This window comes from Ictalurus furcatus, chromosome 3 (genome assembly GCF_023375685.1).
Source record: "Ictalurus furcatus strain D&B chromosome 3, Billie_1.0, whole genome shotgun sequence".
Classification (NCBI taxonomy): domain Eukaryota; kingdom Metazoa; phylum Chordata; class Actinopteri; order Siluriformes; family Ictaluridae; genus Ictalurus; species Ictalurus furcatus.
In genome coordinates this window covers 19193282-19219004 of record NC_071257.1, presented here as the reverse complement: position 1 = coordinate 19219004, position 25723 = coordinate 19193282, and the positions used below count along the sequence as shown (strand labels likewise).

At 37.6% G+C, this 25723-nt stretch overlaps 1 protein-coding gene across 1 annotated transcript; it reads left to right on the top strand.

Moving 5' to 3' along the window:
- Positions 1 to 207: 207 nt before the first annotated feature.
- antxr1d (ANTXR cell adhesion molecule 1d) lies at positions 208 to 25284 on the top strand. The gene is made up of 18 exons (XM_053621260.1): positions 208 to 549; positions 2466 to 2537; positions 2641 to 2712; positions 2828 to 2909; positions 3014 to 3044; positions 3143 to 3216; positions 3315 to 3383; positions 3491 to 3571; positions 3728 to 3788; positions 6588 to 6686; positions 6938 to 7007; positions 12163 to 12241; positions 13338 to 13433; positions 13526 to 13564; positions 15454 to 15552; positions 15990 to 16157; positions 18592 to 18672; positions 24182 to 25284. Exons 1-18 carry the CDS (start codon positions 401 to 403, stop codon positions 24443 to 24445), a joined length of 1686 nt encoding a protein of 561 aa, XP_053477235.1. The 5' UTR covers positions 208 to 400; the 3' UTR covers positions 24446 to 25284.
- The last annotated feature ends 439 nt before the right edge of the window (positions 25285 to 25723 follow it).

The following is a 25723-nucleotide window of genomic DNA, read 5'->3' as shown; positions in this document are numbered from 1 at the left end:
TTCTTGGCCAAATTGTTTTCAGCATTTTCTTTCAGTTGTACTGGGAGAACGTTTATATTCTATATAATTTACCCAGCTGTGTTAACATGCCTTTAATGTAGCGTGTAGGTTAAATCTTGATTAAACCCGCAGCAGGTCTGTGAAGTGCTTGGTGAAGTGTCTGGGTGAACAGCACTTCCTCCGATAAAGTGCACTCTCTGTGTCCGGAGTGTTCACTAGAGGAGGGGCGATGCATGATGGTCTGGAAGCGGACACTCGGATCACTGCAGCGTTTAACACGCTGACAACTTGATGTCATCTGGGTGGAATATGTTCGCTGGGAAAGATTTATTTCTGTTCTGAGGAATTATGCGTTTTGTCGCTTGTTTTGTATGGGAGTGAGTGAGTTGTTTGGGGAAAGATGGCGCGCCCTCTGCTTAGCTTTGGTTTGGCTGTGGCTCTGTTAGGAATGGCCATGTTCACACTTCCATATGGAAAAGCCGAAGCTAATGTTAAAGAGGAGGAGAACTCTTGTCAAGGTGCCTTCGACTTGTATTTTGTCCTCGACAAGTAAGTGGTACTCGACAAGTATTCACCAATCTGAAATGTCCATGCGTTCCCATTAGACTGGTATATATGTGACGCGCATGTCAAGTAACACTGTACCACGAGGTTTATTAAACCTATTAAACCGCACGCATTGCTGTTATTTATATTCCAAAGCGAGGAGTATACGACATGACAAAAAACAACAACTTTAGTGTCGAAAAACTTTAGTGTCCATCAAGGTCATTTTACCTGTTATGACTGGGCTTTGACAGGGATTTCTGTTTCATGCAATGATCATTTTTAATTTTGCAAGCTGCAGTATTACTAAATGATTGAGTAAAATCTTATATTAAAAAGTTTTTACAGTTAATTGTTGCAATGAGAAACCTTTGAATCAAAATATATGAATAACATGGATTCAGAACTAACCCAAACCTCTGTTTTATTTATTTATTTTTATTTTATTTTATTTTATTCTTATTTAATGTCATCATGTAAATAGAAAGATTTGTGTATGGACATATAATTAGAACAAAAATTGAACTTATTTGCTGATACACAATGTCACCAAAACAATTTTCTAGTACTATATTACATTTTATGGTTGTTATTATTAACCTATAAGCACCTTTTTCCACCCATCCCCACCCAACACCCAGTGCAGGATGGTGCAGGTCTCAACTGCTTGGCCTCTATAGGACTTAGTGTTTTTGAAGCGTACGCTATATCTTGAACACCGATTTGCAGTACCTGCTCCCATGGGAGCTGTGAACAGCTTAACATGCTCTAACTTGCCACTTTACAGTAGAAAGGAGCCTAACCTTCTTTTTCTGCACCAATTTTAGAGCATGCATAGACTTCAGTCCAGTTAGTCCCAGCAGATTAAAGTGCTGTAAACATTTTAGATAAAGCATTTTTAGAAATAAAGAAGAGCACTGAAGAGACAACACATCCCCACATATTTCATTTGGTTTAACTGAAGTAAATTTAGTCAGCAATCCTGCAGTAATACTGAGTAGTATTTAAGTCACCAGAAGTCACGAATTATAATTCAAGGATAGACCCATTTCTCATATTAGACAGGTTTATATTATGTAAATAATTATTATACAGATTATAGCAGTCATACGAATACATTACATAAAGTAATTAAAAAATGTATTTTCTGTCATTTTCAAAATCAAATATGGTCAGAAGCATCTGATTTTTCAATATCATGTTGCATGAATTTAAATTAAGTATCCACTGATCTAACATGGTTGATTTATTTTATGCATTCTAGAGGTAAATTCATATGACGTTTCTTTCTTTTGTATATCATAAAAAAGTTCATCTGGAAAAAAAAAGTATTATTTTGTATTATTTATAACATTATGAACTAAGAATTCTGCTATGCGCGTCTCTCCCAGAATCTGTGGTAGTTACTCCATTACTAACAATACAAAATGATGCTGAAGGGTTCAAGATTGATAATAATGCTAAAAACAATGTGCAAACCAAACTGCATGAAAGGAGTCCAGTGCCTTCTTCCTATCAGGACATATGTTATGGCATTATGTTGTCTTAGATTATGCATGTTCAGTTTGCTGAGATGAAGGCGTAAAAAGATGTTGATGTAAAAGCCAGCTCTACTTTACATCTCAACCTGTTACACTTGGCCCTTGCCATCTGTTCCAATTCAACTGACTAGATCCATGAGGAGGGGGTTCTGCTCCCTGTTAGCAGGGGACAAAATCAACTGACACAAAGGCAATTAGACCTTGTTGGGAGTGCTTTGGGGCCTGTAATTAATTAGTAATCTGCATTCTTTGCACAGCAGTTACTTCAGTCAGACCATTAAAGATAATAATTACTGATTACTATTAATAATTGCAAATCAGTGGACATATTACGTGTAAACGTCAAACAGGTTGTTCTAATGCTTTGCTTTTCTGCAGATCTGGAAGTGTCAAAAACCACTGGATTGAGATCTACTCCTTTGTGGAACATCTCGCAGAGAAATTCACAAGGTAATCCCTGTTCTGTTTTAGTTGATAGTATATTCTTTTGTGATATTTTAGTGCCATATTCTTGATAAAAAAATTTTTTTTACCACATGCATTCCTGTTATAGCCCAATGCTAAGGATGTCCTTCATTGTCTTCTCTACGCATGGATCTATCATCATGGGACTAACTGAAAATAGGTAAGGCATCCATACCCTTCAATTTACAGTTCTTGTTTAAATAATCAGTGTAGCTCATAAATAAATTGTCTACGTATACAATCTCAGCAGTTAATTTTCTTTGCCGAATAAACAGGGATGAGATTACCAAAGGCCTGAGTGTGTTAAAGAAAGTGGTACCAGGAGGTGACACTTTTATGAATCTTGGATTACAAAAGGTATGATATCATGCTTCTTATTACACTTTAAGTTCTACCCTGATGTGTCACTTCGTGACTATATTGCGGCTAAATGCTTTGCTACCCATGCTTTGCAATTTCAGGCAAATGAACAAATATATCATGGAAATTATGGTAAGTGTCACACCAAGATACAGTGTACATAGTAATACTGTACTTAGCCAAATTGGTTAAACTAATTTAACTAACATTGTGTGACATTTTCTTTACAGGGACAGCCAGTGTTATCATTGCTTTGACAGATGGCGAGTTAAATACAAATCAGTTCATCACAGCACAGCAAGAGGCAAGTAAACAAGCTAGTGGTGGCCTTTCTGTTCATTTACTTAATTCTGTATGCCATTAATGCATTATTATGACTTAGTGTTGGGTGGCTGTGTGCAGGCACAGAGGGCCAGATCTTTTGGAGCCATAGTTTATTGTGTAGGAGTGAAAGACTTTAATCAAACACAGGTACAAAATTACAACACATAACATAAACTAACTATCTGTCACTAGGTTCATTAAAACCTTCAGTATTGGTTGTTTATAGATTCACATAATATTGTACTGTGTGTTAGTTGGCTACCATTGCAGATACCATTGAGCACGTGTTTCCTGTTGTCGGAGGTTTCCACGCCCTGAGGGGAATGATCGATTCAGTAAGTTTTCTGCTGTGATTGTCTCAGTGTGACTTTATAACAAAGTGAAAGCTATATGATTATTCATATCATATTTTATGATATGAATAATATCATATTTCATGACATTATTCATTATCATATTGTGTAGCTATGTGATTATTTGTTTCTTTTTAGATAATCAAAAAATCGTGCATTGAGATTTTAGCAGCAGAACCATCAAGTGTGTGTGCTGGAGGTAAGAACTTCAGCAGAGGTCTACTGGATGATATATTATTAAAATTGTTTTGGACAGTTTAGAACAGGGGTTGTCAATTTTGTAGCCAGGGTTTACTAAACAGTTTACTAACTACAAGAATAAGAATAATAAATATAATTTTATTATATTTATTATAACTTTGATAATGGTGGTTTGTGATTACCACCACTGTTACTAAAGTAAAAACTTTATTCTTCATGGACCCCTGGGCCGTACTTTGAGAACCACAGGTTTAAAGCTCATGCAATAGCTACAGGATTAGTGCTGTTGAGCACTTACAAATATATACAGATTAAATATTTAGAATGTAGGAGTGAGACTGCATTACTTTTGTGTCTCTTTACTAACTTGCTGGTTGTGGTGTAATGTGTCCACTGAGGATTACTCTGCACATCAGCTCAGAAAATGAAAACTGATCATGCTTGAGCAGTGCTAATCTGCTTGCCGGCTTTGCCACAGTGACTATGCTGTAAGTGTGCTCTTCTGCAGTAAGTGCATGCTAAAAAGGTCATGTCAGGCCTCATCCATCCTGTGTACTCTACACACAAGTGCTCAGTGTGGAGGCTTGTCCACTGCGCCAATTAAACAAATGGGCATTTCAACGTTAAATGCAAGACTGGGTAGGAGTTTGGCCGTTCAGAAGCACAGAGCCCAGACAACGTATCAGATGTGGCAATCTAGGCCAAGACAAATCAACCAGGCAAATAAAAAAGAAAACACACACAAAAAAAGGAGCTCTCTGATATTACTTCATCATTTCCTACAACAGTGACAGATCATTTCTGTCACCATGTAAGATGCCAAGTGAAGAATGATAAATGAAACATTTATTTTGTTAATCAACCATAAGATTATAGTAGAGTCATCATTAGAGATATTAAATCAGTGTTTATTTGTTCCAGTTAGCTTAATCACATATGATTATGTTATTACAGAGATTTTATCATCTGTTTTTTTTACAGAATCTTTAAACATTTTTATTAATGACTTCCAAAACAAAAATTTACATTATTAATGCAATGATTGATGGACTTAATCCTTAATGGAAATGTTTAATGACAATGAATGTCATATTTAGTGGAACATATTGCCCAGTAATTAATACAGATGCCATGAAAATTCATTTGCAATAACCACTATGGGCTAATATTCCTTTATAACCACCTATTAGGTTCAATCATTGCACACTGACTTGTATTATTAAATAATGATGCAGAAAAGGATGCATCAACCAACAGTGAATTTGTACCCTAGCAATTGTCTTAAACCAGGAAGATATAATTTAATGACACAGGTATTGTTCAGTCTATTATAGACAGTGCCATAGTTAGCCATCTCATGTGTGAGGCTGATGTGAAGTGACCAGGCCACACAGCCTGAACACTGCCATCTCTCGCCACAATGAGAGCACAGTCTGATATGAGACATGACAGAGATTTTTGCACTGATGACTGCTCAGCCATTGCCCCAGCACCCTAACGCACATTGGCAGTGATTGAAGCCCCTTCTTGTACGTGCCACCTTGGCTCCATTGAGACCTGGCCAGTCAAGAACTAAGCTGTGGATGGGAACCATCAGTTTCTCAGCATGGTTTGGTGGGTGCGGGTCAGCAGCCCCTGCTCACCATTTTGCTCCAAGCAGTACCCACTGCACTCCCCAGCGCTGACCTTTATCCCCCATGCTGCCCTGTCACAACCTGACACACCACATCTGACGGTAACAGGGGAAGAAAAGGACAAAGATGCTGCAGTCACTGAAATTAAAAGGAGTTGGCGATTTCAGCCATGAAGATGTCCAATTAGGCGGGAAGTGCTGAGGAACGCCAGGCAAAGGCAGAGCCAGGCAGAGACATGTCATTAGGATTAATGCAGCTAGTCTTACTAGTACATTGTGTATTCTTAAAGTAGTTTAATTGTGGTGACAAACATGGATTAAAATGCATTATTCCATTTTTTTCTGACATACCAGTAAGGAAATATTATCCAATAAGGTGAAAGAAACAACAGATAATGTAAGTTTATGTCTTACAGCAGTGGCATTCACCTGACATTTACTTACTGCTGCATCTTGCTGATGGAATCATGTCCTCAGAAGTTTTTTATTCAGTGAACTTTGAAGTTAAATCTTAAAGGTCGAAAGAATGCTCACTGATATAGAGGAGATTTCCTTTGAAATGAGTAAGACTTTTCAATGTTTAACATGCTTTCTAAATCCTCGCCATAAACGCATAAGCTTATGATCACTCTGCTTCCCATAACACCCACTAAGTCGGGGGTGTTTTTCTTCCTAACATATGCTACTTAGCAGCCGTCAGTAGTGCTGCAGCAGTGCCTGAGGCAGTGCAAAGGTCAGACAGCCAGCTTTGTCAGCCACCAATGTAGTCCCCTCCCCATTTAAATAGTGAATAGAGATGTGAGAACTACATGGCTTTTATCATTAATACCAGTGGAAAGTATGCTCTCTCACTCTTTCCCATTGAGTAGAGTGTTTCTGAAAGGTTAAAAATGTAACATGCTCCCCATGGTCTTGCACACTATATGGCGTTTGTCATAAAGAACTGGCATTGTGAAAGTGCCAGTAAAACACAGGCCAATGAATTTCTAAAAAGTTATTTCCATTTTTATTATATACACAGATGTAGTCGCATAATCACAGTTTTTGATCATTTCTCGCTGTTTACATATTTCCTTTCTAAGAAATAAATCACTGTATATGTTTGTAAAGTAAGTAGCATCATTGATGGTAATTTTAAACCGTCCTGGTGTATATTTCTTGCAGAGGCATTCCAAGTGGTTGTGAGAGGCAACGGCTTTTTGTACGCCAGAAACACCAATCAGGTCTTGTGCAGCTTCAAAGTCAATGACACGGTCACAGTGAGTAAGTAACAGTGAGTTTGAGTAACTTTGCAATTATTTCCAAATTATATTTACAGATGTAAATGGGGTCAATTAAAATCAGTTTATTTTCAGTGCTAAAATTACCATTTGGTTTATATAAAATAAAATTAAATAAAAATCAATATTTGGACCTACAGATGGGTGATGGAAACTTAAGGGTTAATTGACAGCACTGCCAGCTTATCTGCATACTGTTTTTCTTTTTTTTTTTTCTTTTTTTTTTTTTAACAGATGAGAAGCCTGTAAACATCGAAGACACACTTCTGCTTTGCCCAGCCCCAGTTATAGACGAAGTTGGAAAGTAAGTGTCAAAGCCAATCACTACCTTCTTTGCCATAATACATCACTACCCTTGAAAAATTTGGGTCAATGTCAGTGTAAATTCCTCACATCAGTCAAGCTTTACGCGTCCTAACACAGTAAGACACCAGACGTGTTGTGCAGAATGCTTAATTAGCATCTCTAAGAGATGAGAGATAACTTTAATTGGCTTCTCTCATTTGAGAAGAAGTGAATGTGTGTATAAGCCTAGAGCACACAGAGCCAGCAAAACATAGAGCCCCATATCCACATAATCTTCTCTCACAACAAATGAGCTGCTAGTAGCTGCATGCTATGCTTCAAGCTTGCTGCATAATTTTGAGCACTGCTGGCTCTAGACACCTTGAGGAATTTATGTCTTGTTCTTGTCAAAGTAGATTTTCTATGATTGTTTGAACCAATTCATATCTTCTGGGGAGAAAGAGCCACGGTCCTGATGCTAAAGGGGGTCTTTTTCTACGCAACTTAACACTTGGTCTGTGTATTTATATCTATATCATCTATATCATAATATATTATATTTCATGACTTTTTTCTCCAAGTAGATTAAATCCACTTAGGTCATATATAAATAGTTATTTGTCCGCAATGCACACTTGTTTACCCCATATTTTTAGTTCTCTCAATTAATAATAACCCAAATGTGGTGCAAATCTGGTTCATAAGTGGTTCAAACTTAATTTATTGAAGCCAAACAATAAAAAAAATTGGTTTATTATACAAAAGAATGACTGTTGTGACCACAGCATTTTTGCTCTTTGCGACCACCTCCTTGTTCTGATGCCAGGTTAAACCGTCTGATGGCATTTTTGCTGTTGTCTTATTTGGTAGCCTGGAAGGCAGCTAGGTTCTTGCGAACAGCCACTATAGGCCTTATTGGAATGTTTGTACATAGAGATAGTTGGTACTCCCTGACTGTACTCACATTCAGTCAACCATAGAAGTAGCTTGTTGTAAGTAGTGGTAAATACGTAAATAGACTGAACCAGAAGAATGGCAATAATGCTGAATAACGACTATAATTTACTAATATATTGTGAGTTATAATAAGCTTTCTCTAACATTCTGTAATTTCCTAATGCAATTTGGCTCAATGTTTTATAGACATGGTCAATATGTATTCTGAGTCTGCTGACTGACTGAGTGTTCGGAGTCATTAGCACAAGTCTGCTTCGTGGATGTGATTGCCAGGACTATATCATGTCTTCTAGAGCAAACATGCTTGCTGACAGGGGTACTGCAATATTTTGGTAATATTTCTACTGTACTGGAGTGTGAAAGGGTTATGCTAACTTTATCTTGTAACTCAGTATATTTCAAACCAAATGGCTACCTTTATTATGATACATTTACTCAGACACCTTTGTTGCATAGTAGAATATTAAGTCACAAAAAATCAGCACATACACTCACCAGCCGCGTTATTAGGAACACATGTACACCTTCACTTTATTTTGACAACAAACATCAGAATGGGAAAAAAAGTGATCTCATTGTCTGGACAGTTGACTAGACATTTGAAGAGTGGAATTTTTTTTTTTGCCTAGTCTTTTTCCAGTCTTCACCTGTACAGTTTCGGGGACCCTGCACCCAATATAGACTCAGATCCCTGTTCCTGGCTAATAGGATTAGTACCCGATGTGGTCTTCTGCTGTTGTACCCCATCTGCCTCAAGATTCCATATGTTGTGCATTTTGCAATGTTTTTCTGCTCCATTGTTGTAAAGAGAGTTAATTTGAGTTACAGTAGCCTTCCTGTCTGCTTGAACCAGTCTGGCCATTCTCCTCTGGCCACGCTCATTAACAAGGCATTTCTGCCTGCAGAACTGTTACTCACTAGATGTTTTTATTTGCCCCCTCCCCAATAACCTAGATTATCTATTGTTATCATGGTTATGACCAGCTCACGCTTCATGGATGCTATGAGCATGGCCCAATCTGTTTTTATCTAACAAAGCATGACTTATTTTGTCCATACTGGACTGAAATGAAGCTATTTGGCCAACTTAAAGTAACACGTTTTCATTATTTATGTAAATAAATGCACATAAGTAAATGTAATTGTGGATTTAGGTTATCTTAAAGTTTGCCTGATCTTTATCTCTACTCACATATCTTTACATATCTACTTTATCTTTTGAGTACTTTTATAGAACACTGTTATCATGAGATAACAAAGGCTCATGATAATGGCCATGCTAGTAATAAAACATGCATTAAATACAGATTGGTCAGGTACTGCACAGTTATTTTCACTTGATAAATTAAGCAGTATGTCAAATGTAATGTATGCCAGTATTATTAACAGATTTGTGGATGGCCATATGAGATGTTTGTTATGTTTGGAGAGAAGATGGGAGAGAGGTGGGGGAGAAGATGAGTTTAGGGCACAAACTGCCTGTCACCCACCCTTCACTTCTATTGGAGCCATGTCTTATAAGATAAAGTTGTCACTGCTGTCACCCAAATGCATGATGACTGAGGCTCTTGGAAGATGTGTTTAAAAAGGGCCAGCCACTGCCTGATTGATGGAGAGTGAGATGGCTCTGTCACTGGACCCCCGTTCATTCTGCTCCTGCTCCCCCTGCCAAGGGGCTATCGGGGGATTAAGTAGGCCTTCCACACAGAAGCAGGCAATGGAAGAGAAACAGAGAGAGAGAGCTAGATGTGAGGGGTGAAACCCCTACAGTAACTTATTGACAGCCCAGTCTCCTTCTTCTTTGTGTATATGGTAGAAGGATTGCCCCAGAAGAGAAAGCTGTGGATATTTTCACCAGGCTCAAACTTTAATGCCCATGATGGAGACAAACATGGAAGCATGTCTCATGTTGGGTGATCTTCCATTTTTAAGAGAGCTGTCATAATAGGAGGCCAGAGGGGCAGAGTGACAGCTTTCTTATCCATAAGAATGGGCAATTAGTGTCTCATCTTCTCATCATTTCACATATAGTCCTCTTTCTTTTACTGAAAACATCTCATTCTTCAGGAAACATCAAGTATTAGAAGTGACACACCAAAAAATTGTTTGCCCTATCATAGAGAGATTATGAGTTATAATCCACATTATGTGTGCCACGTTTACCTGTGTCCAAGAGTACTCCAATAAAGAGTCCAAGAAAGTCTTAGTTGTGTCCCAAATGAGGCACTATGCACTTATACACTATGCACTTATACAATATGTACTCAACTGTGTAGTGTATGAATTTTATAAGGTTATTTTTTCATTCAACATCAGAGTCTGATAGCCACTCCCCCTCCGCTACGAAATTAAAGCTGGGACAGTTGAGTGCATGAAGTGTCCACCATTCCACACTTAATTTTTTTGGTTAATTAAGCATATCATACAGATATTTAAAGTGTACTTTTTCTATTTGGAATTTTCAGTGTGAACACACTACTCGCACTATTTATACTACAAAATGGCATAGAATAATGCAAAAGTACATGAATTGGGACATACCCCTTGTCAGTCAAAACCACACTAGTGACGGCTGTTATAGGTGCCTGTGAGCTCATGTATATGGGACAGATCAGTTAGCACTTTCCTCCACTGTGTCAGCTCATGGCTTCATATGTCTCAGAGGAAGCATGTTAGCCTTCACCCTTCCTGGCTGGTAGCTGTTGCATGATTAGCGAGAGCTAGTTAATGGGTGGGAAAATTGCGAGAAAATGGGGTTAAACAACTTTAGAATGGGCAATGTGGGGTTTACAGTATGTGAATGTGTACTCCACTAGAACATATTGTGCTTCTGTCAGGTTTTGCCTTGTCTGTGGTTTAACCTTAGAACTGGACTACGTTTTATCTGCTGCTACTGATTCTTTTTTAATACATTACATTAAATAGTCACATGCACAAATTCCCATTAATTATTAGTAATTATTGGCTTCCCTGACAATTCAATATTTGTCTTCTCACTTACGTGCAGCTCTTATTCCCACTGTCATCATGAGCAATATACCATATATTACTGTAATAATGTAAAATATATTATGCTGTGAATCAGTGATTAGGTCCACTCATTTTCCCAGCTATTCGGTTTAAGATAATAACTTTATTAGATGGAAAATATGTATTTTTAATACTGCTTTGTTAAAAGGTAATTGTATGATGTTGCATTTTACAATTATAGTCAGGATGGTGGACATTTAGGTTTTGTAACACAATCCTCTCTGTACCTATTTTAAGCAGTTATGAAAAACTTAGGAAGGAATTTTACCTTGAAACCTCTGTAATGGGGAAGCTGTCTGTTATATAGTGTCCTACATAGCACACTGAATCTACAGTTGTAGATATTTTTTTATAGTGAATATGCAATATTACCTGCTTATTTGTTTTATAATACTACATGTCTGTTACTAAAATATTATTATTCTATTTGAATAAAAAATATATCACGGTAAATACACCTCATGTATTGAACTACAGTAGAAATTATTATTTAATGTAATACATTTATTTAATTATTTTCAGCATCAATAAACTGTGAATGATTAATCCATAACCTGTAACAAAAGTAGCAAATGTAATTTGAAAAATTTGGGTTCTTTCCCATTTGCTAACTAAAGTTGAACTTGAGAAATATGCAGGAATTTATCTTACATAATGACCAAATGCATGGGTGTGCCCCTGCTGTTGTGATAATGACTTCTGGGTTTTTAAGGAGGAACTGTAAGACAAAGACAAAGAAAATGTCTTGCTTTTCCCTTCCTTTCCTCCTTATTCTGTCTGTTACTGCCACCCACTTCTGTAATCCCACTTTTCATTGTAGTTTAGAATTTCTAACCACCTATCTTCCCATCTTTCCTGATCTGAGATCTAAACCTCATGGTAACGTTCTGGGGAAATCTGATGTCCAAATGGCTCTGGCCAGTCTAATGACCATTTCTACATTCTCCCAGCATTCCGATGCTGAAAACTGATACACAGCATACACAGAAAAGTGCAGTGGAAGTAATTGAGCTAGCTTTTAGGATTTTTTTTTATATAACTATAAACATACAGTCTTATCCAGCTTTATAGTCCACTCTATCAGGGCCAAGCTCTGATGGAAGAAAACTGAGACAAGCTTATACAGGCCACTGGAGGAATGTGCTGATTTAATGTGGCTGAAAGTTTGTGTTTGTGTTCTGATGCAGGGTGATATATCTTCAAGTCAGCATGAATGAGGGCTTGTCTTACATCACTAGTTCAGTGCACATCACCACTACTGAATGTGTAAGTATATCAGTGTGTGTGGTACATAACTGATACACCAGATTCCTCTTATCAAAAATAAATATTTGTACTTCACAATTCACAAAACATGTTATGAGTGGAAAAGCTAAAAAAAAAAATGCATCTTAGCAAGTGAAAATATATGGGATATCATTAAATCTGTGTAGTATTTCCTATTATACAATTTATACCAACTATAAATATAAATTTATAACAAATATATGAATATTAATTCAATTTCTGAACATTTCCTTCTAATTTCAAGCTTGAAATAGACTTGTTCTGTTAGCAGATAATTTTATACATTTAAGCATTAATTTCTAGAGTGAAGCAAAATTATCTGCAAATAAAAAGCGTGAAATGAGTAAAAGCATCTAAAAACAATCTTATATTGATTGAAAATAATCTCATAATAAGAAATGTAGATAAATTTCCCCATATTGAAAATATTTTCATTTGTTACGATATTATTTTTTGCATTGTACGAACTGCTGTGTAATTATAAAAACTGTTTTGTGCTTAACCCAGGACAGTTATTCACAATATGCTCTCACTGAATGTCCTTTTACGTATTATTGTTTGACTTTACTGTCCTACAACTGAACAACTATAAACGATGGTGAAGGTTTCTCACTCATGTTTTTCTTTCTTGGCACTGATGCCTCTGGCTTTCTTATTAAGGGTGTTTATTGGTAAAAGTGCTACACAAATAAAATTCAGTTGAATTACTGTTGAGAGAAAAAAGGCCAATGCAAAAAGAGTAGCTTATAGGTGCAGTCAATAATGTTGTTTCTGTTTCTCTGACTTCTTTTTAGTATCTGCTACGACCCTTTTTTGGTTTCTTATACATTTTCTTGTTTTCCTTTCCTTCTCTTTTCTCAATACTTTTGTGAGGTCTCCTCTGCTTTCTTTCATCAGAGGGGTCTGTTTTTTATCAAGTAAGTTCACATTCTGATCTGTGATAGTTCCTTTTAGGCCTCTTAACTTCTGATAAGTTCTTTCTTCAATCTTTTCTACTGTGTAATGTGGCTTGGTTTTTGCTGACATGGCTGATGTGGAAATGATATAATGTATTGATGTGATTGTCTGAGTGCAGTTTGATGGCACCATTCTCCTCATTTCATTACTGGTGCTCTTCCTGCTCGTGGGACTGCTGCTGATGTGGTGGTTCTGGCCTCTGTGCTGTACTGTGGTGAGTATTTACTTATTAGAGGTTGTTCTAATTGCTTTTTGTAATATTATCTGTATTACATTTGATAAAATTTAATTATGTATTGTAAACAGGTCATTAAAGAGCCACCTCCTCCACCACCTCCTGAGCCTGTAAGTTCAGCGGTCTCTACTTTTTGTGTTCTGTATTACATTTGTGATTATTTTTTTAAAAGTGTCCATATGCTTGGAAAAGGCTGTATAGTCATTAGAGATAGCACCGAGATGATACTGGTAACCGATCTGATATCAGATCCTATAACAAATTCCACAGATTGGAATTGGAATTGGAAAAGAAATGTATTTATGGAATTGAAAATGTTTACATATAAAGATACTTGATTGTTTTTTCTTTTGTTATGGATGATTTTTATTGTGGGGGGCACAGTGGCTTAGGTGTTAGCATGTTTTTTTCGCACCTCCAGGGTTGGGGGCTCAATTCCCTCCTCTGCCCTGTGTGTGCGGAGCTTGCATTTTCTCTCCGTGCATCAGGGCTTTCCTCCATGTACTCTGGTTTCCTCCCCAGTCCAAAGACATACGTTGTAGGTTGGTTGGTATTTGTAAATTGTCCGTAGTGTGTGAATGGGTGTGTGTGTGTGTGTATGTGATTGTGCCTTGTGATGGGTTGGCACCCCGTCCAGGGTGTCCCCCGCCTCATGCCCAGATTCTCCTGGAATAGGCTCCAGGTTCCCCACAATCCTGTGCAGGATAAGCGGTACAGAAAATGGTTGGATGGATGGATTTTTATTGTCTTTATTATATTTACAATGTGATTTTTGTGTGAAATAGTTTAATTGTGAAGTGCTACAGTTAAAAAAAAAAACCAACATATTAAAGCTTAGTTGTTTTAAAGAAAACACTATTGGGTCAGAAGTGGTATTGTGTCATCTCTATGCCATGGAAATGTAGGCTCATGAGATCCTCATATGTATCACAATCACCACAGCAGATTCACTGACCTACAGTGTTCATTTAAACTGTACTGTATTCATTTATGTCTCAGTTTTAAATATGTGGATGCAGGGTTTAAATGGCTTTAGGACATGCCTACAGTATGACAGTAATATTGTTTCTTTTATGAGATTCTCAACATTGTTATTAAGAAAATGTAATTAATACAAGTTTTGGACATGCTGCGTTAATTTCTGTCCTAATGGATGTATTCAAGTACCTATAATTGGGTTTTTAGTATTGATTGTCAATATTCACATCAACATGATATAAGTATATTTGCTTATTCTTTTGTGGCAAAGATACAAGATAGAGTAAAACCTCTAAACTAAGACACGATTAAATGTGTGTTCACTGCAGATAACTATTGCCTTGAATGGGGCATCCATTTGTCTGTAAAACAGTGTGGAATTGTATCACATTGGCATCATCCATAGCAAAACCAGCTCCCCTAAGACTCCATACATGTGAATTAAACTTTTTATGTCTACAGTATAATATAAGACTGGTCTGATTAAAGCTTTTATCATAACTACAAAATGTCTTCATGAAGCTTCACTGGCTTACACCAGACTGACTTGATTAGTGTCAGTGACACACTGACATATGTGCTAGTACTGCAGCAGTACAAGTGAGCGACTATAAGAAGAGAGACTAGACCTCCAGCATGATAGAGTACACAGGCACCATGCAGCAGAACATGCAGAATGGTCCTCTTGTGCTCGTTTTGTTCCCAGAGGTCAGCGGCGAGCAGCCACCAATGCTGATGTGAAATAAGAGAGCTTTGTGGGAGTAACCTTAGAGTGTGCATCTGTGCCACTTAACACTGAATCCATAAACAAGGACCTCTGTCTGATGGGGGTTAATGGATGCAAGTTAACCCTTTGATTTGGAATAACAATAAGGATGCTATTTGTGTTTCTTGCACTGTTCAGCTGTGTTTTTGTGTTTATTTTGTAGACTAAGAATGAATCTCGAAAAGGTTTTAGGCTTTGTACACCCTGTGACTCAGGTTTAATCTTTTAATGAAATAAATTATTGTGTGTGTTCAGGAGTCTGATGATGAGAATGGTATGCCAAAGAAGAAGTGGCCTACAGTTAATGCCTCTTACTATGGGGGCAGAGGAGTTGGAGGCATTAAAAGAATGGAGGTAATAGATTTTTGCCTTTGTGTTTTTTAAATAACTTTTTTAAATAATTTATTTTGATTGTATATCAGGATATATGGATTTTGTAAAGCAACCTTGAATTTGAGAATGATGCTATTTGAACATTATTAGTATTGTTGCTGTTATTATTATTATTATTATTATTATTATTATTATTTTATTTTTTATTTTTTTCAGTGTTTATAACAACGTTTTAGGATAAATGTGACAAGTGAGCCATAGAAAGCTCATAGGAAAATGTATTGTTACTAATATGCCTTCTGCTTAATAATTTTTTGTACATTTGTGTTTGTTGTGTTTGTACTGGTGCATTATAAAATAATTAATAGAAGGTGTAGGTGATAATTACAAATACACAAACGTAAGGATTTTTAGGTTCCTTTTTTGTTCATGAGGATTGTTTTGCTTCTGCTTGTTAGGTGCGCTGGGGGGAGAAAGGCTCTACAGAGGAAGGCGCTAAGCTGGAGAAACCCAAGAATGCAGTGGTGAAGATGCCTGAGCAGGAGTTTGAGCCTTATGAGCCCAAACCGAGGAGGTCAACAGGACACAGGCATTCGCAACAGAGGAGGTGGTACACTCCCATTAAGGTACTGAGTTTCTCCACAGATATTTTGCTGTAGATTCATGCACATGCACATTTTAGACTTTTTGTCTAAAAATTAGCCAACTATTACACTACATTATACCACAGTGTGACAAATCAGGGTTGTAGTGTTTGTTCTAATACATTTATTGTTTCTGTAGTAACAACTTATTCACAAGGACCTGTGTGCGGTACACTCCACATAATTTAAGTGCAATCATGAATGGATAAAAAAATGTGTTGTTATTTAACAAAATAATGTCTTATCACTGATATAGTAAAGCTTTGTGTAAGGAGAAGATTATTTAGCATTAATGCAAGGAGTCTCGGGTGTCAGCATTTTGTAATGGTCAGTAAGTTTTCTACCACGGCAGAGCCTTTCGGATAGAAATTTTATTTTAAGATTTCTTAGTAATTTCTCAGTAATGTGACAAGTTGTATTTTTTTCTTATTAACTTTAAGAGAGAGAAAAAAAGAGAGACTAGTGAGGGAATTTTCTACATTTCTGAATAAACATGACCTAAAACGTCAGCATATTTTCACACAAGTCCTAAAAGTAGATAAAGAAAACACAATTAAACAAATGAGACGAAATTATTATATTTTGTCATTTATTTACTGAGGAAAATGATCCAATATTACATATCTGTGAGTTTCAAAAGTATGTGAATCTGTGCTTTCAGTATCTGGTATGACCCCCCTGTGCAGCAATAACTGCAACTAAACATTTCCAGTAACTTGCTTCGGGTCCTTCCACAACATTTCTATTGGATTAAGGTCAGGACTTTGACTTGGCCATTCCAAAACATTACCTTTATTCTTCTTTAATCATTAGTTGGAAGAATAATTTGTGTGTTAGGGTCGTTGTCTTGCTGCATGACCCAATTTCTCTTGAGATTCAGTTCATGGACAGATGTCCTGACATTTTATTTTAGAATTCACTGGTATTCTTCAGAATTTATTGTTCCATCAATGATGGCAAGCCATCCTGGCCCAGATGCAGCAAAACAGGCCCAAACCATTTGAGCGGCTGTGGCTCAGGTGGTAGAGCGGGTTATCCACTAATTGTAGGGTTGGCGCTTCGATTCCTGGCCCACATGACTCTACATGCCGAATTGTCCTTGGGCTCCCGATAGCAAGCTAGCGCCTTGCATGACAGCTCTGCTACCATTGTTGTGTGAATGGGTGAATGAGACACTGTGTAAAGCGCTTTGTAGAACTGCAAAGGTTAGTAAAAAGCGCTATATAGCAGACCATTTACCAAACCAAAAGGGTTTGGTAAACGGTTCTTATGCTGGAATGCAGTGTTTTCCTTTCTCCAAACACATCACTTCTCATTTAAAGGTAAACTTTAAAGCTACATTTTTTCCAATAATGGCTCCTGTCCACATTAACTTTGAACTGCAGAAGTGTGGCAATGTTCTTTCTGGAGAGCAGTGGCTTTCTCCTTGCAAACCTGCCATGCAACACCATTTTTATTCAGTGTTCTCCTGATAGTGGACTCAGGAACATTAATATTAGCCAATGTGTGTGTGAGAGAGAGACCTTTAGTTGCTTAGAAGTTACCCTGGCTCCTTTGTGACCTCGTGGACTATTACATGTCTTGCTCTTGGAGTGATCTTTGATGGTCCTTACTGCTGGGGAGGGAAACAATGATCTTGAATTTCCTCTATTTGTGCACAATCTGTCTGACTGTGGATTGGTGGAGTCCAAACTCTTTAGAAATGATTTTGTAACATTTTCCAACTTGATGAGCATTAACAACTCTTTTTGAGGTCCTTAGAAATCTCCTTTGTTTGTACCATGATACACTTCCACAAACCAAAAAAAAAAATGTCATCCCATTGGTTGAAAACACCTGACTCTAATTTTACCTTAAAATTAACTGCTGATCCTAGAGTTTCACATACTTTTGCTGCTCACAGATATGTAATATTGGATCATTTTCCTCAGTAAATAAATGACCATGTATAATATTTTTGTCTCATTTGTTTAATTGGGTTCTCTTTATCTACTTTTAGGACTTGTGTGAAAATCTGATAGTTCTAGTTCATATTTATTCAGAAATGTAGAAACTTCATGCATCACTGCAGCTGATACAATGTAAGTGATTACAGTAACTAACTTGTTCCACAACATTAAATGTGACTATAAATGGATAAAATGTCTGATGTGAATGAATAAAAAGAATGAAAATTGTAATAGTTGGCACATTGATGTGGTGTAAGAATAATAAAACACTTCAGGATGTGCCCTTGTAGGAAAATATCCATGACAGGATGGTGCGATATGGCCCGCCATGGTTTATTCCTTTAAATCATATTGATTTGCACGTCAGTTTTTCACATTTGTAAGACTTTATATTTAAAGCCAGTGTTTCATAAAGTATGGGCTTATGGTGATCTCTGAGTGTTTTTGTTTCTGTCTGCCCTACTCAGGGGAAACTGGATGCTCTGTGGGCTCTGCTCTGCCGTGGATATGACCAAGTGTCCCTCATGAGGCCCCAGCCTGGAGATCAGGTAGAAATAATATATTAATCCATCCAAAACATTACTTCATGTATTTGTCATAGCAAGCTGTGTCTGAGTGAGATGTATGACCAAATACCACCGTCTCCATCTATGGAATGTAGTTTGATCTGGCTTCAGTGCCCAGAATTGGCATGTCTCTTTGCCTTATAAGGTGAGATTTTAGCGTTTACACAGAGACTGTGTTTTTCTTTCTTTTGTGTTCACTAGCATATAATTATTGAAGTGCATGATTTCATTCTCTGTGAATTCTCTATTGGTTGGATTTGGTGTGTGAATTTGTGTGTAAAAATAAGCACCCAACATCATTGGGCTAAAATTTAAACTGGCTCTCTGCTGTCTGTAGCTGCTCAGCTGAAGTACTTTTAGAAATGTAAAATTTGCACTACCAAAAATCATGAGTATTTGTCATTGTAGCACTTAACACATTTGTGGGTCGTTGCATACATCATTTGCGTTGTTCACTTAGCAGTTTCGTAGATTAAAGTGACTCCATCACTAACCTGCACACTGAAAACGCAGTGAAACACTCTGCACCTTAAACGCTAAACTAGAAGTTTTTTCCTTTCACACGGAGCAGATTTGTTTCAGTGCAGCCTCTTCTTCAAGTCCATTACCATCCTATTTCTGTGATGAGACATTTTTCAGTGTGTGAGATCTTCTGCGACACGTTGCATTATTCTGCCACAGCAGACCGTATCATAGCAACACATCTGCAGGGCTATGAAAGGCATCTTTCATGTGGGCCGGAGCAATGAAGACCATACAGTCCGACTCTATTGAGATGCCCAAACTATTGCTCCAATCTCACTGTGGATGGTCTCATGAATTTAGTCTTATTGAGCTGTGCTGCAGAATAGGCTGCTTGTGTGAGGCAGGGCCAGTGCCCAGCTGCTCTATATACTGAGCAGAAGCTTTGAAAAGCATTGGGAAAGGCAGCAGATTCACTAAAGAATAGGGTTTGGCTGATAACAGCTGTAGCATTCAGGCTGGTTTGAGCATGTCCACAGTAAGCCGTGTGTTTCATGCCCACCTGCAGGACAATGTCCCATGAGCTGCCCTGGCACAGAGAGCACATACCACAGTGAATACAATCCCAAACTTCCTGCAGTCTTTATGTTCACGTACTCTCACACACTCACTGTTTTACTAAATCTCCTTCACTTGCTGATGTCTCTTCAGCTATTCATCTTCAGCCTTCTTCTTTAATTTAAGCAAAATAGTAACCAAAATTGTGTGTTAAGGTATTAACTGTGAAACAGCCAAAAATGTATTACTGAATAGAATATAAATGGGGACTTCTCTTTCACTTTCTAAAAATACTTTTTCATCTCTCACATCAAATGGCTTGAGAGTTTGAGCCTGTATGAACTTTTCATGTTTTTCATTTAAGTATGAAGTTAGTCATGTTGACTATCATAGGACACCATAATAAGGCACATAAAAAATTAATTAAGATAATGCTAATTAAGATAATAACTTAGATTATAAGAATAATTTTAGATTAAATGAATAATTATACAAATAATTATAAATTATAACGTATACTTATATACAAACTTGTATTATATAAATACTGGTACCTAAATTCTGATTTGAAGAAAATAAAGGTATATATAGAAGTTTTTGCTTTTTTCTACACATGTAAAAAAAAAAAAAAAACTTCTGCAAGGATTTTCTGGCTAGTTATCCAGTCCGAAGAGTTAAAGTTGGTTGGCTGAGCATCCTGAGTTGGGGTACAACCACACAGTTCTTAATATTTCCTATTTTACTTTCATTTCAAATGTGCAATTGAAAAACCTGCTGCAGTACTGTGATTCTAGTGAGGCTAGATCAATAAAGTATATTTAAAAAAAAGAATAAAATAAAAAATGATCAACTGATTATTGTGCCCTGCGATGGATTGGCACCCTGTCCAGGGTGTATCCCCCCTCCCCCTTGTGCCCGATGCTCCCTGGGATAGGCTCCAGGTTTCCCCGTGACCCTGAAAAGGATAAGTGGTATAGAAGATGGATGGATGGAAACTGATTATTTTTAAATTAAAATAAAACCTGATTATACTACATTATACACATCTATATCAGTTGATTTGATCACTTGTGGGTTTGTTTGTGTGTTTGTTTGTTTGCTTTAGAAAAAGGCAAGAAAGGAGAGAAGATAAAAGGCACTTGGTTAATATTAATATCCAACATTAACCTATAGCTAATATATAACACAGAGGCCATTTAGGTTAAACTCATTATGTAAAAGCTTCAGCGCATACATTGTGATGCAAAGGTGACAGGTTTGTTTTATTACTCTCTGAAGAAAGGACTTCTTGTCACTGAAAGTTTTTTTGTTGAATCCTTTGTCTGTCTGGTTTACAAGGCCATTCCGGTTGAAAGTGGGTAACCTTGCGTGGTCGGGATCTGCCTAGTTACTGCTAAGACAAAACAAATTCATAGAAAAAAGGGGGGGGGGTGTTCTTTGGTAATGACCTACTGGTATTTAAAGGAAAAATGGCCCACTCTGGCTAGCAGGATTTCCCAGTTAACATCATTTACAAGTGAGGATGGAAAACATGTGACTTTGAACGGATATTCCTCTCAGGCTGCTCAGCCTGTTTTTTTTTGTCCATAAGGATCTCGGTCAGAGCCAGAGCATCCTCAAACAAACACTTGGTGGTCTGATTTAACAGCTTATTAAACCAAACCGTCTAATGTGACATGAGGCAAGTGAGCAGGGTAGGGTTTGAATTTTATTGTGCTTGACCACAATTGGGGGTGGGCATTGGGGGTGATGGGGATTAATTCATGGGTGCCTAGCTGGGAGGCTGAAGCCATCATTCTAGCAGTCATGTGTGGTGAATGGGACAATTTGGCGAGCAGCAGAGCAACAGCCCCACACCGGAGTGAGCATATGGGCCGAATGAGAATGGAGCCTCCTGAATGCTGTGCAGATGTGTGGAAGGAAGAAGGGAGAAAGAGGAAGAGCAAGGGGGTAGGGGAAATGGAGAGAAATCAGCCCATATGGTGTTTTAACTACTATGGATGTCCCCCAGCAGGCTTCAAGCTTCGGCAACAGTTCTACAGCAGTCTCTAAAAAGACGTGTCAGAACAACACATTTACCACCAGCCACCTGGTGCATTGCTGTACACAGACCTGGGCCATATTGTGACAGTACTGATTTGTAATCAATGACTTCTGCATGCGCACGCCAGATCGGAGAAAACCGTCTGAGCTTCAGCTGAACAAAGCAATGTAATGACTTGTGAATTTTGTACACATCACTCTTAATGTGCTGGTGATTGTATAAAACTGTATTTCTAAAGAGATGCATGTGACCTGACATCTTGTTGTGTGATGCTAGACAGATAAATATCAGTGCATATTTTTACACTCAATGCTGAGATGAAGCCCTTTCTTTCCTGTCATTAGCTGTAAGGAGTGACTGGCTGTGTGTACTGAGGTAATGTGAATTACCCAGTATTTCATGAATGTGTCCTCGTCATTACGGCCCATATTTTCTTATCAAGGCTAGGGTTAGCGACCAAGAGCATCACTTTCTTTTCTGAAAGTGATGCTCTTGGTCGCTAACCCTAGCCTTGATCCGGTGCTATAGTGACCTGGAACAAAAGAGGGAATCTCTCGCTGTCATGGTCTGGCTCGTGGCCTTTAATCTCTCCATCTGTTTGTCTGATGAGCAATCAAACAGCATGGCAGAAAGTGGCACCTCCCTGACGGCTGCTCTCATTGCCACTCAAGTGAAAGTAATTCAAATGGATTTAAAGGAGATTCTGACCCTGTTTTTGGATTCAACACTGGACAAATATTCATCAGCTAGCATTCTGCTTTTTGTTCCAGTTAGCCAATAGAGCATCAGCACCAGCCTTATTATATTAAGTGTATCTGATTGATTAGGATGGATTCCACAGCCTTTATCATTTACCGAGATAGACCTTATATACAGATACAGATATCCTTTATTGACTTTAATAGAGAATATGTGAATACATACATTTGTTGATTTTACTTTCATTCTTTAGTATGGCATTTTAGATAACAAGCATATTACAAACTTATAGAAAATGTCATGTTAATAGCCATATAATGGCTTTATTCATGTGGTTTATAATAAATTTTCTTTAAAAAAAGTAATTGCAGATTGGTCTCTAGAGTCTTGTGCTCTGACAAAGGAGGAAGTTGTTCCACTGTCAGCAGTCTGCGAGTCCAACATTGTGGAACGTTTTATTTTTCATAATAAATGATGCGTAAAGTACACTCTGAATACCTTTTTCTTTGCTTTGACCTTAAGCTAAAACCCTTCTTGACTTACTGACAATGGCTTCTGAACCTCCCTGACAGTAATGAATCACTTTTCTTGTAAGAATGCAGGTTTTATTTCCCAAAGCTTTTGGAGGATGGGTTTTTTCACTGCTAACCATTCTTCCCAAAGTGCAATGCTGCAACCCCTAAAACCCCACCCCCATGATTTTAGGGACAGAATGATGGTGGACAGCTGAGATTTTGAGTGTGTGGAGTCTTGTGTGTGTGTGTGAAGGCTTATTTCGGGGTCATCGTCTGGGCAAAGACACATAGCGCCCTGAGATTAAGATCCTTTTATTCTGCAAGACGTTTCCACTGCCTCTGTAGATATTGGAGCACTATTACCCATGACCTACATAACATCTTTTTAACCCTTATTCTCTTTTTGTGTTTTACTTTTTTTTTAATCGAGAGCAGTGCAGGAATGACTTTTCCAGGATGAAACTTGTTTGGCTCAGTTTGTTTAGCCAACAAAAATCATTTTTAATCATCATAATTAGAAATGATCATGGTTAGATTATTTTTACTTGAAATTACTCTAGATACAATTATTTTTCTAAAATGGCATGTATAAATATGAAACAAAGAGGTGATTTTAGTACATGTAATTAACCTAATCTTTAATGTGTACTCACACACTTCTGCACTTAAAATAGATCTCTTCAACTGTTAAAGAAAATCTTTTTTTTTTTTTTTTTTATAAACCCCCTTAGTAGAAACTTATTTTACAATTCAAAATGATTAGGCACTATTTATAAAACATTTTTTTTAAAATAAGCCATTATTTAAATGTGTACAATAATATGTTGGCTGTTTATTGGAACTGTGCACCCACAGAACACATTTTTATTGAAATTGACAATAGTTAATATTGTCAATTAATTGACAAACATTATTTAAAGGCATAATAACTTTGATAATGGTGGGTTGTGCTTTCCACCACTATAACAAAATTAGAAATTCGCAGAACTCTTTATCTATGCTTTACAGACTCCTGGGGGGGTCCATGGACCCATGGCTTAAGAGGATCTTCAAGCATGAAACATAGTGAAAGTAAATAAAGTAACAGCAATGGGTCGATGGGACATCTTTGCGAAGTAATAAACAGAACTGGATGGTAAAGCAAAAACATGACAACGAGGTTAGCTTCAGCTCTTAACTGTCACTTATCCTGCCATCTGCTGTGTGCCTGCAGGGCCGATGCATCAACTTTACGCGGGTGAAAGACGAGGCAGTCAGGGCTCCACCACGTAGCCCTCCTCCACCTCCACCACCGCCAGCAGAGCACCGACCCCTGATACACCCCTCCACCTCAGCACCTCCCAACCGACCATCCCGCTCACCACCCAGACCCCCACCAGTGCGATCACCCCACAAACCCCCACCGTCACGAGCACCCCCAAGACCCCCAAGACCCCCTCCTTCTCTTCCCCCACCCTGCCCTGGGAACCAGCACTGAGAACAATGCAGAATCCTAAGCACCCTAAGAGTTGTTGCTGGACAGCAAAAAAGTCAACTACTGTTTATCCCCAGAGATGGATGAGATGTGATCTAACTTACTTAGCTGGGCTTTGGGTCTGCTTTAAAAAAAATCATATTGTTTGTGAATGATCATGTGTTATGTAGTCAGAATGTATAAATGTTTGAAAAGTTTTATTTTTGGGCTTGAAAATGAAATTAACATGTTAACGTATTGCATGTTTGGATGGCTGAAGGTTTTGGCTGAAAGCTGAAGAATCGAGGGTTTAAGCATGTTGAAGTGTAGGTTAGTCAGCTGTAAGTTCAATTTAGTTCAATTCTGTTTTGTATAGCACTTTTAACAACGGTCATTGTCCCAAAGCAGCTTTGCAGAAATATATAAATTCATGATATAGATTTTAAATGTATGAATTTATCCCTAATGAGCAAGCCAGAGACGACTGGAAGTAATTTCCTAAGGGACTATCCTTAGATCACTTGGTAGACCTGTAAAATAAAGTAATTGCAACTGCAGGGCAGTTCCATCCTCTAATTTATTTAGCCTTGGTTTCCTGGAAAGCACTTGAGCGTAGAATGACAGGGTGTCCACCACTGTTACAGGACACTAAGCATGGCCTACTTTTGTAAAAAAATAAATAAAAATTAAACTATATTGAGGAGGGGAATACAGGGCTTTGGTTTTTAAACATAGGATGCTTCAGCAGATGACTACTGGATTAAATTTAAATGTGACTGTGTTTAGTTACTTTTATTGAATATGAACAACTTTCTCTGGAAAAAAAAACACCCAAACTAAAAATTGTTCTCTGTTTTTTCTCACACACAACTAACCAACTATCTCTGCCATTTATTAAACATTTTTGCAACAGAACATACTTACAGTAGTATTTCTTTCAAATATTAAGCGATTATACCAAAAAGACACCAGGTCATATATGAGTACAGCCTGCTGCTGGACTACACAGATGTGGTGTAGTGAATATTTCCTGTGTTGTGTCTCAGTCTGTGTAGTCTGGTGTGCTCTGTAGTCCTGCTGCCTCCCCTGGGATCCACTTCCTTTCATTCCACACGTGTTTTCTGCACGAGTGCCACTCTGACCTACATCTGACACTGAGGAGACCTTAACATACTGACAACACAAAAAAGACTGTTTTCCCATCTCACCTATTGAGGTAGAATAATAGTTAAAATTAAGTTCAAAGGGATGTTATGTGGAAGAATGTGTATTTGGTATTTAAATAGATGTTTGGACTGGACC